This window comes from Tupaia chinensis, unplaced genomic scaffold (genome assembly GCF_000334495.1).
Source record: "Tupaia chinensis unplaced genomic scaffold, TupChi_1.0 Scaffold000212_1, whole genome shotgun sequence".
NCBI classification, from domain to species: domain Eukaryota; kingdom Metazoa; phylum Chordata; class Mammalia; order Scandentia; family Tupaiidae; genus Tupaia; species Tupaia belangeri.
Genome location: NW_006159687.1, coordinates 2,815,712 through 2,833,254, shown reverse-complemented (window position 1 = coordinate 2,833,254; position 17,543 = coordinate 2,815,712). Strand labels below are relative to the sequence as shown.

At 47.8% G+C, this 17,543-nt stretch overlaps 1 protein-coding gene across 1 annotated transcript in view; it reads right to left on the bottom strand.

Moving 5' to 3' along the window:
• The window catches only part of ATP11B (ATPase phospholipid transporting 11B (putative)), a 134,797-nt gene extending 117,383 nt beyond the window's left edge, over positions 1–17,414 (bottom strand). The window contains exons 1-3 of the mRNA XM_006147387.1: positions 17,228–17,414; positions 13,487–13,593; positions 12,048–12,083 (exon numbers count right to left, since the gene is read on the bottom strand). Of these exons, the coding sequence (XP_006147449.1) occupies positions 12,048–12,083; positions 13,487–13,593; positions 17,228–17,414 (330 nt within the window). The remainder of the gene's footprint in view (positions 1–12,047; positions 12,084–13,486; positions 13,594–17,227) is intronic.
• Positions 17,415–17,543: the final 129 nt, after the last annotated feature.

Here is a 17,543-nt window from a genome sequence, read left to right as displayed (position 1 = left end):
GGCATGACCATCCCCCCTGGGGGGTGATTTCTCGCTTTCTGTCTCTCTGTCTCTCTCTGTCTTTCTGGTGAACGCACGCGCCCTATAGCAAAACCTCTCTGAAAAAAAAAAAAAAAAAAAAAGAAAGAAAAAAGGAAAAGAAAAAAAAAATGATTCTTAAAGAAAAAAAAAAGAAAAACACAGAAGAAACGTCCTGACTTTCCCAATGGCCTAGCAGACTGTGGAGAGTGGCCCTGCAGGAAGTAAGCGGTTGTTGGTTTCCATTGTTGCTGCTATTATTTATTTAGTAGTGACTTCTGATTACATGCATCCTATAGCAAATATTTCTCAAAAAAAAAAAAAAAAAAAGAGCAGCTTACAACACCACTTGAGATTAGGTATAACACGCCCCTCAATAAATAAAAGGTTTTTAAAAAGTTAAAGATTTATAAAATATTTGTTAGAAATGAGGGTGTTGTGTCTAAGAGAGCTGAGAACTAATGACTACTTGGCTGCCGGAGTGTAAGTTCCAAGTATTTGCCACCGCTCAAGTTAGAAGGTGCTCCCTGTCAGCACAGTCAGTATTCAAAAACCAGGAAAATACAACAAATATTTCTTTTTTTTTTTTTTTTGAGAAGGTTTTGCTATAGGGTATGTGTACTTGCCAGAAAGGCAGAGAGAGACAGAAAGCGAGAAATCACCCCCCAGGGGGGGATGGTCACGCCGCAATCCCTTCTCCTTCATTCTCCTCTCGGGATCTTGGGCACGCATGCACGCACACGCGCCCGGCGTGAGTTTTAAGCCACCGGGTCCGGGACGCGAACCGCGGTCGACTACATGGGAGTCCAGCGACATAGCCATTACTCTAACTGCTGGTTCCCAACAAATATTTCCAAGTACAGGTTTTTTATTAAGAGGAATTTTTTTTTTTTTTTGAGAAGGTTTTGCTATAGGGTATGTGTACTTGCCAGAAAGGCAGAGAGAGACAGAAAGCGAGAAATCACAACCCCCCCAGGGGGATGGCCACACCGCAATCCCTTCTCCTACATTCTCCTCTCAGGATCTTGGGACAGGCATGCACGCACACACACAGCATGAGTTTAAGCCACCAGGTCCGGGACTCAAACTGTGGTCGACCACATGAGAGTCCAATGACACAGCCATTACACCAACTGCTTGTCCCTTAAGAGAAATTTTTGCTATAGGGCACATGTGCTCACCAGAGACAGAGAGACAGAAAGCGAGAAATCACCCCCCAGGGGGGATGGCCACACCACAATCCCTTCTCCTCCATTCTCCTCTTGGGATCTTGGGCACACATGCACACGTGCCCGGCGTGAGTTTAAACGGCTGGGTCCAGGACTTGAACCGCAGTCGACTATGTGGGGGTCCACTGAGGTAACCATTACTCCATCTGCTGGTCCCCCAAGTACAGATTTAAACAGGTGATGTACTTCTTAAAAACAATGATCAATAACAATTTTAAAACTGCATTAAAGTCAAAGGCTAGAGACACTAGGTGAAGGCTATTTAGTTATTTTGAAAAATCACTGACACAAAAGGTAAAAAAAAAAATAGAGTGGCAGGGAGATATATAACTATATTATAACTCTATATGCTAGAAATCTGTTTTCAGGAACCTGAGAAATGCTCTTCAGAAGAAAGTAAAAATATCTATACGGTGGGAACCAGCAGTTAGCGTAGTGGCTATGTCGCTGGACTCCCACGTAGTCGACCGCGGCTCGCGTACCGGACCCGGTGGCTTTAAACTCATGCTGGGTGCGTGTGCGTGCGTGCCCAAGATCCCGAGAGGAGAGTGGAGGAGAAGGGATTGTGGGGTGACCATCCTCCCTGGGGGGTGATTTCTCGTTTTCTGTCTCCCTCTGTCTGGCGAGTGCACGCGCCCTATAGCAAAAACCTCTCAAAAAAAAAAAAAATATCTATGGGGGGAATGACTCAGTAAGTACTAAATCATAGCTCTTGAAAATTCATCTTTAAGCAGAAAAGTGATTATTTAGCAACACTGGGCTAAATATGCAACCTTGAAAGTGTATTTACAAAAACCACAAAAGATGCCCAGCCACGGTGGCGTATGTCAGACTCTGCTGCGTGTCAGAGGCAGGCCACATGGGAGACGTAGGTTCAATTCCTGGCTCTCCATAAAAGGTGTGCCTGTAGTTTTACTACTCAGGAGGCTGAGGACTGTGACAAAATGAAACCCTGTCTAAAAAAGCACCACAGAGGCCTCGCTGCACTTATGCACAGGCAGAGCCACCATCTGAGTCTGAAAGTTACATGGGATGCAAGGGTTCAGTCCCCGGGGCCAACAAAACACCAGTAATCCCCGCTATCTGAAAGACTAGGGCAGGAGGATGGTCTCAAAAACACCTACCTCTGTCTCTCTCCTCCAAACCCATAAAAGCAAACCCCCCTCACCCCCAGCCCCAGACCAGCTATGGCGGTACAGGTGGTAGGGAGCCACTGCACAATGCTGGGGCCCCACAGAGGCCCGAGTGAGGAACCCTGGGCCAACCCAGTCACGTCACATGTGGCAGGCCCCTATAATCCTATAATCCTGGCCGGCTAGGGGGCTGGTGTAAGGGGATCAAGGCACTAGGAGATCCTGTTGAAAAGAGAACACATTCTGGGGGCCAGCAGGTGGCATAGTCATTAAGGTGCTGGACTCCCACATGGTAGACTGAGGTTCAAGTCCCAGACCCAGCGGCCTGAAATTTACAGTAGGCGTGTGTGTGCCCAAAATCCTAAGAGGAGAAGGGATTGTGGTGAGGCTATCCCCCCGGGGGGTGGGGTGGGTGATCACTCACCTTCTCTTTCTTATAAGCACATGTGCCTTATAGCAAAAATCTCTAAAAAACAAAACCAAACCAAAAATGAAACCAACAAAAAAAGGGAAAGAAATAAAATAGTAAACACTTTCTTTTCATCAAAAAAACAACAGGGCCAGCAGCTGGCATGAAGGTTACGGTACATGTCCCACATGGCTGACTGCAGGGTTGGAGTCCCCAACCCAGTGGCCTGAAAGTCACACTAGCACGTGTACCCAGGATCCGGAGCGATCGGCCACTCCTGCGGGTGAGTTCTCACTCCCTCGTCCTCCAGGCCCTGAGTGCACATTCCCTATAACAGCAAAAACTGACAACCACACACTCCACCAGAAAAGTCTTTAAAGCACTACAGAAGCTTACAGTTACAGCACGTTTTCAATTCTTTCAACAAGCAGCTCGTTTACACTGTATAATAGTTATTAGAATTATACTTCTCAGAACCAGCAGTTAGCGTAATGGCTAAGTCGCTGAACTCCCATGTAGTCGACCGCAGTTCGCGTCCCGGACCCGGTGGCTTAAAACTCACGCTGGGTGCGTGTGCGTGCGTGCCCAAGATCCCAAGAGGAGAATGGAGGAGAAGGGATTGCGGCGTGGCCATCCCCCCGGGGGGTGATTTCTCACTTTCTATCTCTCTCTCTGTCTGTCTGGCGAGTGCACATACCTAATAGTAAAAACCTCTAAAAAAAATAATAATAATGCTTTTCTTCTGATATCTTCCTGCATGCAATTAAAAGCTTTTACTTTAGCAACTAAGCCAAGGGTACTCACTGAGCGATCTCTCCATGCTCCTACTGTGCTAAGAACCACTGATGACAGACAGTCCCTGCCCACTCGGAGCTGACGAAATCTCAGAGGTTCAGGCCCGAGATACCTCAATTGGCATCTAACTGCTGCTTGTCACTCACATATGTAAGAGCGAAGCAGAACGGTTTTCTGGCGTAAGTGTGAGACAGCAGGGCAGGTATCTAATAATCCCGTAAGCAAAGGGACTTGCTTGTTCTGAGCTTAGGTTTTCAGACGAGCCAGGCAAGCATAGTAGTGAGTTCCAGTCAGGGATTTCTACAAAACTGCCTAGGACGAGTGTACAGAGCAAGAACAGGGGAGGGGCAGGACGTGGAAGTCTCAGGGTCATCATTTGAAACAGAGAGGAGGAAAGGAAAAAGGAAAAACCACCGTCACGTGCAAAGAGAACAGAGTGCTGTGTCACAAACCCAGAAAGAGTCCCCAGAGGGCGCTGAGAAGAAAGACGATAACTGAAAAAAAAATGACTGAGTTTAATAACCAGAAAGGGGGCCAGCAGGTGGCATGGTGGTTAAGGTGCTAAACTCCCAAATAGGCATCTACGGTTCGAGTCCCAGATCTGGTGGCTTAAAAATCATGCCAGGCACATGTGCGTGTGTGCCCAAAACCCCAAGAGGAGACTGGGGAAGGCGCTGATGCATGGCCTGTCCCCAGGGTGGGGGTGACTTCTCACTTTCCCTTTCTCTATCTCTGTTTCTCTCCTCTCCAGTGAGTGCATGTGCCCTATGACAAAAACAAAACAAAACAAAAAGAAATCATTGTACGCTTTTGCCAGCACGGTGCAGCAAAGTTAAAAAACTGAAGCTGGGACCAGCAGATGGCGCTAACACTCGCATCTCTAAACTCTCATGTATTGACCGCGGTTTGACCCCGGAGCTGGTGACCTACTTTCTCCTTTCACTCTCTCTCCCTCTCTGACCCTCTTTGGTCAAACTGAAACGAATAAATAAGTAAAGTTAAATAAAATAATTCTTAAAAAGAAGAAGGGCTTGTGGAGTGGCCTTCCGTGTGGGGAGTGGCTCCTCGCTCCCCACACCTGTCTGCAGCACACGTGTTCCTGAGCAAAACTAAGGCAAAGCGAACGCAGCGACAGGACTCCCTCTGCAGAGGGGACAGGCTGCAGCTGCTTCTAAAGTCAGCGCGCTACTCTTGGGCTCTTACCCTTCTTTCTTACCCTTCCTTGACCCTTCAGGGTTTTTCCTCCTCCAGATGTGTTCTCCCACACTACCAGAGCCCTCATGTCAAACCTGCCACGACCCACGGAACACGAAAAATCCTTTCTCAATTCAGCCTTTCAGTAGCTGCAGCTAACCCCCCTTCCCTGCCCTCTGCTCCCCGACTCACCAACCCACGTAACCTGACTTCGGCTTTATTTTTTTTTTTTTTGAGAGAGATTTTTGCTATAGGGTCTGTCTGATTGCTGGAGAGACAGACAAAAAGTTGGGATTTGGGGCGCACACACACACATACACACACATATGCCCCTGCATGCGTTTTAAGCCACCAGGTCCAAGGCTCACCAGGCCATGTAGAAGTCCAGTGCCCTAAGCCACCATGCCACCTGCTGGCCCCCACAATCCCTTCTTCTCACAGGATTTTGGGAATGCACGCAGGCTGGCATGTACACATGTGAACCTGGCATGTTTTCCAAACCGCTGGGTCCAGGACTCAAACCATGAAATCAGCCATGTAGGATCCACCTGCCTTAACTACACCATTCGCTGGCCCTGTTTTTTTTGTTTTTCAGGTTTTTGCCATAGGGCACGTGTGCTCACCAGAGAGAGACAGAGGGCAATAAAACCCCCCCCCCCCCCCCACCAAGATGGCCACACCACAATTCCTTCTTCATTCTCCTCTTGGGATTCGGGCCACACACGCATGCACATACTTTTTTTTTTTTTGGAGAGGTTTTTGCTATAGGGCGCGTGCGCTTGCCAGACAGACAGAGAGAGACAGAGAGACAGAAAGTGCGAAATCACCCCCCAGGGGGGATGACCACGCCGCAATCCCTTCTCCTCCATTCTCCTCTCGGGATCTTGGGCATGCATGCACACGCGCCCGGTGTGAGTTTTAAGCCACCGGGTCCGGGACGCGAACCGCGGTTGACTACGTGGGAATCCAGCGACATAGCCATTACACTAACTGCTGGTTCCTACACACACATACTTTTGATACGATTTTCAAGCCGCTGGGTCCAGGACTTAAACTATGTTCGAACATGTGTGATTCCAGTGGCTTAGATACTATGCCACCCACTGGCCACCCTGTTGTTTTTTATAAAATATGAAAACAATGAAAAAAACTGAAACTATCTGCCATTACATTTTCTATTATAATAATCTAAGAAATACATTTCAGGCGATTTAATTAATTTTTATATTTGACCAGAGTGAGAAAGAGAAAGAGGGAAAGTGAGAAATCCACCAGGTCCAGGACTCAAACCATGGTCGGAGATGTGGGAATTCAGCACCCTTAACTACCACGCCATCAGCCAGCCCCATAGACCAGTAAAACTTTCTTAAATGGGGAAACTGACTTAAGAGTTACCAACTTATGATTTTTCCAAGCAAAGTTTTTTTAAAAAAGAAAGTAAACAGAGAGGAACCAGCAGTTAGCGTAATGGCTATGTCGCTGGACTCCCACGTAGTCAACCGCGGTTTGCGTCCCGGACCCGGTGGCTTAAAACTCACGCCGGGCGTGTATGCGTGCGTGCCCAAGATCCCAAGAGGAGAATGGAGGAGAAGGGATTGCGGCGTGGCCATCCCCTCTGGGGGGGGATTTCTCGCTTTCTGTCTCTATGTCTCTGTCTGTCTGGCGAGCGCACGTGCCCTATAGCGAAAACCTCTCCAAAAAAAAAAAGAAAGTAAACGATCTAAGACTTAAAAGACAGTTGCTCTCCAGTCTGAGAAACTGCCCCGGCCCAGAAGAGCCCAAGAACACAGACTAGGGACAATGCTGTATCCCAGAGGGGATTCTGAACCAGGAAAACGGCCTCACTGAGAAAGGAGCAAATCCAAACGCACAATGAATTTAATGGCAACGTATACAGATTGGTGTGACAAATACCACACGGTCATGAGATGTTAACAGAGAGAGTCTGGATGGGAAAGGAATGGACAGGAACTGTTTCACCTTTTTTCTTTTCTTTTAAAGTTTTATCTTATTTACAAGACCCTGACAGGGTCTTGCCATGCCATTATCCTTCCCCCAGCCTTCCAGTCGGGATTCCAGTGTTCAGGTCTAGCCAGGGCCCAAACCAGGCCTCCTGTGTGGTTCCAGTATAAGCACCAGTGCCGCCGCCTACCACTGCGGGCCCTGCTCCCCGCCTGCACCCCCATGGCCTCCCCGTGCTCCCGACTGCACTGCCACTGCCTGCACCACCGCTGCCTGCACCACCACCGCCGCCCCGTGCTCCCTGCTGCCTACCACCGCGGGCCCTGCTCCCCGCCTGCACTGCCGCAGTTAATCTAAAATTATTTTAAAATGGTTTACGCTTTAAAAGTTTTTCTAGGGACCAGCAATGGCATAATAGCTATGTCGCTGGACTCCCATGTAGTCAACTGCAGTTCGAGTCCTGGATCTGGCAGCTTAAACTCACGCCAGGTGTGTGTGTATGCGTGCCCAAGATCCTGAGAGGAGAATGGAGGAGAAAGGATTGCGGTGTGATTTCTCGCTTTCTGTCTCTCTTTCTGGCGAGCGCACACACCCTATAGCAAAAACCTTTCCCTCTCCCCCCATAAAAACTTTTCCTAAAAGGCACCTCTCAAATACAAGGACATCTATAAATTTATGCACACGTTACATTGACCTAATTTTTGGCTGAAAAGATTAATCACTGAAAGCTTTATTACTCTACCCGAAACATTATCATTAGCAATCCCATGGTCTAGGAAACTATCAACTAAAGAGATTGTTAAAACCATCTGGTTATTTAAGAATTCGACTTTCACTTTCTCATCATAAATCTCTAAAATGCTTCAGCTCCTTGCTCCCTGCCCCCCTTTATTAATTCTGCAAATGCATGCTGACCCACACTGGCACACTGGCAGGACGCACGTGGGTTCCGTGACTGCACCGCCGCTCCAAAGTCCAAGCGTCTTCTGCACATGTAGCTCACAGGCCAGCTCCTTCATAATCAGAGCTCAGTAGGAAAACACAGGACTAGAGAACTGTTCCTGTATTTTCACTGTCTTAGCATTATTTAATTTTATTTGTTGCTGTTGTTGTTATTTTTAATTTGCAACAGGGCAGTGTGCTCACCAGAGACGCAGAGAGGGAAAGTGAGAAAGCAAGCGCCCAGGCTGGGACTCGCCCAGTCTGCCACTCTGGAGCCCGGTGCCCAGCCACCACGCCACCTGCGGGCCCCGTTCCTGTCTCTCAGCAGTCCACCCACTGCGAGAGCGTCCTGAATGTGCTGTCGGTTACGCAGCCCAGGAGAGAACCAAGATAAGAGTACCCATATTCTCTTTGTACTTCAGGAGATGCAAAAGTGGAGGAGCGGTCTCCACGGTGACACGTGAGGAGGACAGGAGCTACAACCTGCTCAGGCGTCACCGGCCAGCTGTGTTCTTCAAAGCGGAAGCCTCGGGCTGCCAATACGTACGTAACACCTATTTCTGAGAGACCGATGTGCAGTAATGCCTAGCAGAGGACGAAATTTAAGTAAACATATTTGACCATTCTAAAGGATCAAGCCACCTAGTATGTTATCTGTTAAGCTATCCTATAGTTTAATTTAAAAAAATTCGACTCATAAATACAGGTTGAGTATCCCTTATCTGAAATTCGTGGAACCATGAAGAGTTTGATGTTAGATGTTTTTCAGATGTTGGAGTATCTGCATATATATATAATGAGATACCGTGGGGATGGGACCCAAGTCTAAACACAAAGCTTATTTATGTTTTATATACCTCACACACACACACACAGGCTGAAGACAATTTTACACTGTATTTTTGTACTGCAATGTTTTGATTATGACCCACATGAGGTGAAGAGTGGAATCTTCCAACTGCAGCATCATGTTGGCACTCAAAAAGTTTCAGATTTTGAAGCATTTGGGGTTTCAGACTTGGGGAATAGAGATGCTGAACCTGCTCTCTACATACTGACTGTACGCAAGGCAGTGAGTTAGAACTAGCAGCACAGACAAGTAAGACCTTACAGGGACCAGCAGATGGCATAATGGCTATGTCGCTGGACTCCTATGTAGCTGACAGCGGTTCAAGTCCCAGACCCAGAGGCTTGAAGCTCCCAACAGGGTGTGTGTGTGTGCCCAAGATCCTGAGAGAAGAACGTAGGAAAAGGGACTGCAGTGTGGCCATCCCCACCAGGGTAACTTTTCGCTTTTTCTCTGTCTCTCTGGCAAGTGCACGCACCCTATAGCAAAAACTTCTCTTAAAAAACAAACAAGTAAACAAAAAAGACAAAGTGCAAAACAAGGGAGCAGTAGATGGTGTAATGGTTACACCCCTGGACTCCCACATGGCCGACTGTGGTTCAAGTTCAGGACCTGAAGGCTTGAAACTCACATTGGGTACATGTGCATGCGTTCCCAAAATCCGGAGAAGAGAATGGAGTTTGAGAAAGGATTACAGTGTAGCCATACCCCCTGGGGGGGTGATTTCTCACTTTCTGTCTCTCTCTGTCGCTCTGGTAAGTGCATGTGCCCTATACCAAAAAACTCTCAAAAAAACAAAAAAGCACAAAAAGTAAAACAAGTCAATTATCAAGTAAAATGAGCCAAATTTTGACTTGAAATAGCATAAGTCATTAGATAGCTCACTTACTTTCCTTACAAAATATTATCAAATACGTTCTTCTGAACAGTTATAAGAATGGCACAATTTTGGGACCAGCAGGTGGCGTGGTGGTTAAGTGCTGGACACTCCCACATGGCCGACCACGGTTTGAGTCCCGGACCTGGTGGCTTCTTTCTCACTTCCCTTCTCTCTCTTTCCCCCTCTGTGTCTCTCTCTGGTCAAATTACAATAAATGAGTGAATAAATAAGACAAATAATTATTTTTTAAAAAATGGCACAATTTTATCAGATGTAATAAAAGTTATAATCAAAATGAACAATTACCTTATTTTTTTAAGCATTCCCAATTTATATTTCAAAATCACAAACCTGTCTAACTGCAAAATAATTTCTTTATGTTTTAAAGAATTATAATTTACTTACGAGTATTGTTTTTAATTAGACCAGAGAGAGACAGAGTGAGAAGGAAAGTGAGAAAGTAAGGCACTGGGTTTGAGACTCAAACTGCAGACGTGTGCGAGTCCAGCGCTTTGACCACCATGCCGCGGGCCAGCCCCTGAGATTTTTCATTCTTAAGGGTCAAAATGAAACACCGGAAAGCTTCCCAAAGCTTCCCGAAAGTGTGGCGCTGTTGTTCAAAGCCAGTGTCAACACAGCAGCTGACAGCACGTGCCACGTGTAGCAGGGATGAACACCGAGGCAGGAAAAGCCCGACTCCCGCAACGTGTCACCTCGCACACCCGCGGCTGCCTGACTGCAGACTCTAAGAACACGCTCCTTCTTTGACCGCCAGACAGCACATGTGCTTGCCAGAGGGGCACTTTGGGCTCCTTATGCCTGTGAACAAGCGGCGGTCATGGTCAAGCCTCAACCCCTCTTCCCCTGCTCCTCCACCCACTGGGATCTGGGGCGTGCAAACACGTGCCCGGCGAGTTTTCCATGCTACTAGGGACGGGTTTCGAATCCCTGTCAGCCATCCAGGATGAGGCTCCCTTATACTGTGCTCTGGAACAGACTCTCCCGGTCCCCGCCAACCTCAGGGCACCACTGCCGCCTAGAAACCCCTTCCCCTAGCCCACTCCGGTCTGGCCTCGCTGTACCTGGATTAAGACGCCAGGGTTGGCAGCCACGCCCTTCTCTTCACTGCTCTGCTCCACATTCCACATTCCCTGGAAAGATCCTCTGGGCGCAGTCCTGACTGACGCTAATTAGTGACCGATCTCGGAGAGCTGTGCTTTGAACACTTCCCTTACTTTCCAAAAACAAAGACAGAAAATGTTGAGATTTTTGTTTTTGTTTTAAATTAGCCAGGTTTAAAAGAAGACGATCACTTCTGTTACGAGGGGCTGCGCCTCTGAGACACTGGTCCAGAAACAGGCAGCCTGAAGTCTAACTCCTAGGGCAGGGGAGGGAGTAGCAAGGTTCCCTCAGTGCTCGCCTACAGCCAAGGTCAAGGTCAACCCTGCGGCCTAGGCTTGCTCCCACCTTTAACAAGACTAGACAGAGTGGGTACCTTTACAATAAGCAGGTTTAAAACCTCCAAAGAGATCATAATCCTGCTATTGGAAAGGAATTCACACGCAATAAGAAGCAGAAATTGCGGCTGCCAGGTGACATAGTGTTTAAGGCATCAGACTCCTACATAGCCGACAATGGTTCGAATCCTGGACCCGGAGGCTTGCTTTCTCTCATTCTGTCTTTCTCTGGTCAAATTTAAAAAATCAAATTAGCTAGATAAATAAATAAATAAATAAATATTAAGGGACAAGCAGATGGTGTAATGGTTATGTTGCTGGAGTCCCATGTAGTGACTGTTGTTTGAGTACCAGACCCAGAGGCTTAAAACTCACGCCAGGCACATGTGCGCGGGTGCCCAAGATCCCGAGAGGAGAACGGAGGCCAAGGGACTATGGCAAGGCCATCCCCCTCGGGGGTGATTTCTCACTTTCTGTCCCTCTGTCTTGCCAGCGAGTACATGCATCCTATTGCAAAACTCTCAAAAATAATAATTATTTTTTAAAAAAGCAGATATCATTTGCCTGATAAATTTGCCTACAAATTCATTTTAAGTTTCTGTATGAAACGAAGATAAAACAAACAAATTTAAACACTAGGACAGACTTAAACATATCTACAACAAAGAATTAGCATTCGGGGGCCAACACTGGTGTGGTGGTTACGGCACTAGACTCCCACATGGTCAACTACAGTTCAAGTCCCAGACCTGATGGCTTTAAATCACACTGGGTCCATCTGAGTAGGTGACCAACTCTCAGTAGGAGAGTGGAGAAGGGACTGCAGCATGGTCACCCCCCCCACCCCTGGGGTGATTCTGTACCTCTCTCCCCACCCCCAGCAAGCACATGTGCCCTAAGGCAAAAACCTAAAAAAGAAAAAGAAAAAAAAATTAGCATTTGGGCTACAGAAGGAATAAGGAAAAGAGGAACTACCCAACAGAAAAATGGGTAGTTTACCTGAAAAATTCCAGAGTTTACCTGAATCTCACCAGCTAGAAAATGCAAATTAGAACGAAGAGATACTGGAAAATGTTTCAAGTCTGCCCGTACAAAGTGTTGACCAAGATACACGGGAAGGGGAACTCTTGTGCTCTGGGAAACCATTTGGCAGTATCTAGTAACAGTTGTGCTGTGCATACCTGACCCAGCGACGCCACGTCGAGCATGATCCCTGCCTAAAAGCATGGACAAGAATAAGAATGGTCCCCGAGACAGTTCCACAGCAGGACAGGAAACGGCAATAACCCAAAGCCATCGGCGAAGGGCAGCCCCCTAGAAGACTGGCGGGGACACGACGGCTTCATTGGGGACTCCAAATTCTAGCAACACACTAGGCCAGTGTACACATTCAGAGAATGTTTGAGTAAATAAATGAAAAAGAAACTGTGTTACTTAAAAGAGGATGCAGAGCTGAGAAATAGCTTTTACAGATGGAGAACTAAATCAAAATCTCCAAAAATCCCCACCTTCGTGAGAGAAAGGAGACCAGGAAGTGAACTGCAGAGCACGCTAACCAGTGCTAGGTGTGTCGGGAAAACGCAGGGAAGGGCAGGGAAGGGCGTCCGAGCAGAGCGCAGGGCAGAGCTTTTACAGGGACAGCCAGGAAAGCCCCCCTCACTGAGAAGGCCACACTGAGCTAAGGTTTGGAGAGGGTGCAGGAGGATGTGGCGGCGGGAACACCCCGGGCCAGGGCCTGACGGAGATCCCGAGACTGAGGGATGCCCGGCACTTCTGCCGAACTGTAAGTTAGTGTGGGGAGAGCAGCGAGAGTGGGGGCCGGCAGGAGGCGCGGGGTCCCCCGTGACTGCGGACTGAGTTCCGGACGCCCTGCGGCTTGGAAAACACACCAGGATCATGTGTGTACATACCCCGAATCCCAAGAGAAGAATGAAGGGACGGGCGGGCCTCCTTCCTGGGGTGATTTCTCACTCTCCCTTTCTCTCCCTCTCTGGCAAGGGCTCAGCGGCCTGTAGCAGGTGCGTGTGGCACATTCTTTGTTTTTCCATTTTTTTAATAATTGCCAGAGAGCGCATGCAATCACCAGAGACAAAGAGCAAGAGGGAGAGCTCTCCCCAGGGGACGTGGCTGTCGGCCCCGCCTCCATTTCTCCAGCCCACTGGGGCTTCGGGCACACTCACTCGCAGGCCTGCTGTGGATTTCAAGCCACCTGGGCCGGGATCTGAACCGCGTTTGGCCATGTGGAATCTGGCTTCCTTAACCAAAGGCAGCTCCGGGGTAAGCACATTTCAATCCTTCAGCCACACGAGGTCTGGAACAGCTGTACCGACAACAGTAAGGTCCGGCTCTCTGGGGGACCTGGACCCGTCCTAGTTCGGGCTGCTGGCATGCCTGGGCTCCTCTACTGCTTTACGCCCCCTCGCCAAAAAGTGGGGTCGGGGGGTACGTCTGAACACTGAGACCAAGAAGCACGTATTCAGAGATCTAGGCTCTTCAACGTTAACTCCTCAGGTCAGATCCTTAGCCACACAAAAATAACGCCACCTTAGGCAGGTGCCTCCTTTTCCTATCCCTTCATCCCTCGGGAGAAAAGCAAAGAAGGCAGGTCCTGCTAACTGACGCGAGTCAAGCCTGAACCCCGCACTCGCTCGTACACCAGCAGCTGGTGGGGGAGCTGCCTGGGCCCACTGCTGCCCCGAGCGCGGCAGTACCGAGTCAGACAAGGTCCTACACGCAAACACAGGATGAGCCACGGGTAAGGCCGCCTACGTAATCTAAACATTTTCAATAACCACGTTTTTTAGAATGTGGTAAACGGAAACACATAGAATAGTAATTCCATCTTTTATTTACCTAATATATATCCAAAAATATCACTTCAATATATATTCGATATAAGAACATTTAGGTATTTTACCTTTTCTCATACTGTTTTTGAAATTCAGTTTGTGTCCTGTACTTGTAACTATCTCCCCTCAATCTAGCCACACTTCAAGTGTATTGGAGAGCACAGTTACGTAGGATAGAGTGTTTTTAGAAAACTGAAAAGAATTTGGCAGGTACACGCACAGTGCAAAGTTAAGACCGCAGACAGAGGCTTCAACGTGGTCCTGAGTTAAAGGAAAAGAGAAAAGCAAATCATCGACGAGTGTGGACAGCGGACAAGCAGGACCCAGAGCACAAGTGGCCTGGTTAGGCTGCAGAAAAGAAGGGTCCCATCGCCCGGCCCTTGAGGTGGCTGGCGATGAGGGGAAACTGAGTCTGGGTACGCGTGCGTGTGCCGAGTGTAAGACAGAAAGCTAAGGGATTCGGGGTGAGCGCTTCCCACCGACAGCCTCCTTTCACAGCCACAACACAAACCTGAAGGCCGTACTTATGGGACGATCCAGGAACAACTCTCCTGGCATGGCAGGCTGTGTTCTGGTACAGCTACAATCATTTCCTCGCTTTCTTCTGGGCTCATCAACCTTGAAATTCGTCAGTTTATCTCCAAACACAGAAACAATACTAAAGAAGCAGACTTTCTTTCCTCATTCCTCATTTTTTTTTTTTTTTTTTTTTTGCTATAGGGACTGTGTCCAGAAAGAGGGAGACAGAGACAGAAAGCGAGAAATCACCCCCAGGGGAGATGGCCACACCGCAATACCTTCTCCTCCATTCACCTCTCGGGTTCTTGGGCATGCACGCACACGCCCCTGGCATGAGTTTAAGCCGCCGAGTCCAGGACTGGAACCGCAGTTGACTACATGGGAGTGCAGCAACACAGCATGAGGCTAACTGCTGGTCCCCACATTCTCAGCAAACATGTACCCAAGGTCTACCCTAGAGAATGCGGAAGTGAGTCAAGTCTGCATGACCCCCATTTGCATGCCTCGTGGTCAGCAGGGCATCACACCTGCACAGATGGCACCTGAAAACGCAGAGGTACACCGCTGTAAAAGTATCACATGTCAGGGCCGCCTGGGGGCGTGGTGGTTAAGGGGCTGGACTCCCACATGGCCGACTGTGGTTCAAGTCCCAGACCTGGCGACTTGCTTTCCCACTCCCTCTCTCTCTCTCTCTTGCTCTATCCCTCTCTGGTCAAATGAAAATAAATGAATAAAGTTAAATAAAATAATTCTTGAAAGAAATTACTTGTGTCATACACTGACAAAGACTTTCATTTAAAAACCTAAATCAGGGACCAGCAGATGGAGTACTGATTACATCACTAGCTTCCCATGTAACCGACTGTGGTTCGACTCCCTGACCTGGGTGACTTAAAACTTACGCTGGGGAGGTGTGCGTGCGTGCCAAGGTTCCAAGAGGAGTATGGAGGACAAGGGATTGCCAGGTGGCCCTCACCCCGGGAGTGATTTCTCACTTTCTGTCTCTCTGGTACGCACACATACCCTATGGCAAAAATTGCTCTTAAAAAAAAGTAAATCGGTGCTCTTCAATAGGGTTTTCTGTGGTGACATGAATTCGAACGTTAACTTCAATAGCCACACATGGTTAGCAGCAACCGTGAGTAGATAACAGCACTTCCTGTTTTAATCAAGGTGCACGTCACCTGAGTTAAAGCAGATACTGCTGAAAACAAGTACCCAATGAACAAAACTGTACCTGAAGCACACCAGAAGAGAATCGTCTTAGCATGAATTTTCACACTGTGAACAAAAATAGGAGGAAAAAAAAAAAGAGAAAGAAAAAGAGAAAAGGAAAGAAAATTCTAGACTTTTCTTCACTCTATTTCCCAAAAGGAAAATGTCAACATTTTGTCAATTAGATTTTCCCAAAATGTCAAATAATAAAAATAGCTTGTTGAGATAAATCAAACATTTTCTTTTTAGAAATTACTACAGCAAGGGCCAGCAGGTGGCATGGTGGTTGAGGTGCTGGACTCCCACATGGCTGACCAAGGTTCAAGACCCGGACCTGGTAGCTTGCTTTATTACTTTCCCTCTCTGGTGAGTGTATATGCCCTGGGGCAAATGAAAAATAATGATAAATAAAATTAAATAATTCTTTATAGGAAAAAAAGAAATTACTAGAGTATAGGAGTTGTTTCTGTAATAAAATGACAAATTCTGTTAGTGAGGTAACATAAGCTGAAAAATCAGAATTTGCATAATGAATAAAGCATGTTTATCGCACCAACAACCTGTCTTTGTTAACTGCCTGCATATCAGTTTGCCCAGATTTGTCCCATTTACCTAAATTTTAAGATAAATCCATCCTTAGGACCAGCAGATGGTGTAATAGTTACTGGATTCCCATGGAGTAGACCGCAGTTCGAGTCTCAGACTGGGTGGCTTAAAATTCATGCCGGGTCTGTGGGTTTATTATTTATTTATTTATCATTACCCAATGGGTTTGTTACCCATTCTTAAAAGACATGATAACTCCATTCACTGGCCAAACGGAAGTATAATCTAAAGCAGACTCTGAGTTGAGTAATTCCTAAATGGTGGTTTATGACTAAGGGCAAAATATACTTTCCTCCCCATGTATCCACCGCCTGGAACGCGTTATTTATTTAAGTGACTACACAAGCTTAATGAGAGATGCAAAGTCCTACGTCGGCACAGGTCTGATCGCACACGCAGAAGATCTGATAACTTGGAAGGAGAACCAGCCAGGTGAGCAACTCAATGTCACCGAGAGCATTTATTATGCACAGCGACCTGTTCAGCCTGTTAACCACCCCTGCAGGCCGCCGCCTTATCAATTAACCACACACCTTCCGTCTCCTGTTAGGCTACTTCATGTGAAAAGTCATTTCTAAAAACGTGACCAGATTGTCTCCTGAGCATGAGAGTGGTTATACAACCAGGATTTTATGCAAGCTAACAAAAATACCTAATGCTGGAAAACAGCATCTCCATCTACTAAGAAAAGCTGTAAGACAACCACTTTAGAATGATCTTCCCACCACCCAAAAATACCATGAAGTAAATAGGCTTCTATACATGAAGGCCTGGCAACGGAAGCGCGTGAGATCAGATCTGTAATAATTAACTTTCAGCGTCAAATGACTGCGCTACAGCTTAACTGCAACAAAGCCAAAGTATTCAAACAAAATGGCTTGACAGTGACATCATTAGCTTGGCTTCCTAATAAAGCATCTATCTGGGATAGCTGGAAGTACAATTAGCTTAATATAGAGCCAACATGTGCGAGGGAGTGGCGAGCGGCGCTACTTTTATTTCTGAGATTGTTTTTCCAATGATGCCCACTGCAAAATAAAGCGGCGGAGCCTGCCTCTGGAACACCACAGTGCCGTCTCCACAGGGAAAGCGCTGTCGGAGCCCGGCCCCCCAAGAACAGCGTGCGCCCCCTGAAAGCGACCACTGCCTCTGGGATTAGTCAAGAAGCACACTCGGTTGCAGAAGCAGGGAGTGCGGTCTAGAGCCACACGGGAGCCGGCGTGGCCGCCTCTTCTGCCCGGAGTCATCCTGCCCGCACGGGACGGCCGGCGCTGCCTCCTGCCCGGGCTCGGGCTGCAGCGGCCGCGAGCAGGGAGGACGGTCCCCGGGAGCTCGTTCCGCGAACGCCGGGGCTTCCATCCGCCCGAAGGCTTCTTTTTCTCTCCAGACGTTTCAGGAACCCCGGAGAGTTAAGCACCGGTTGCAAACCTGTCTCGTTCAAACCGCCTCGAGAACCGGGGAACAAGTCGGGGTCACATTCCAAAAGTT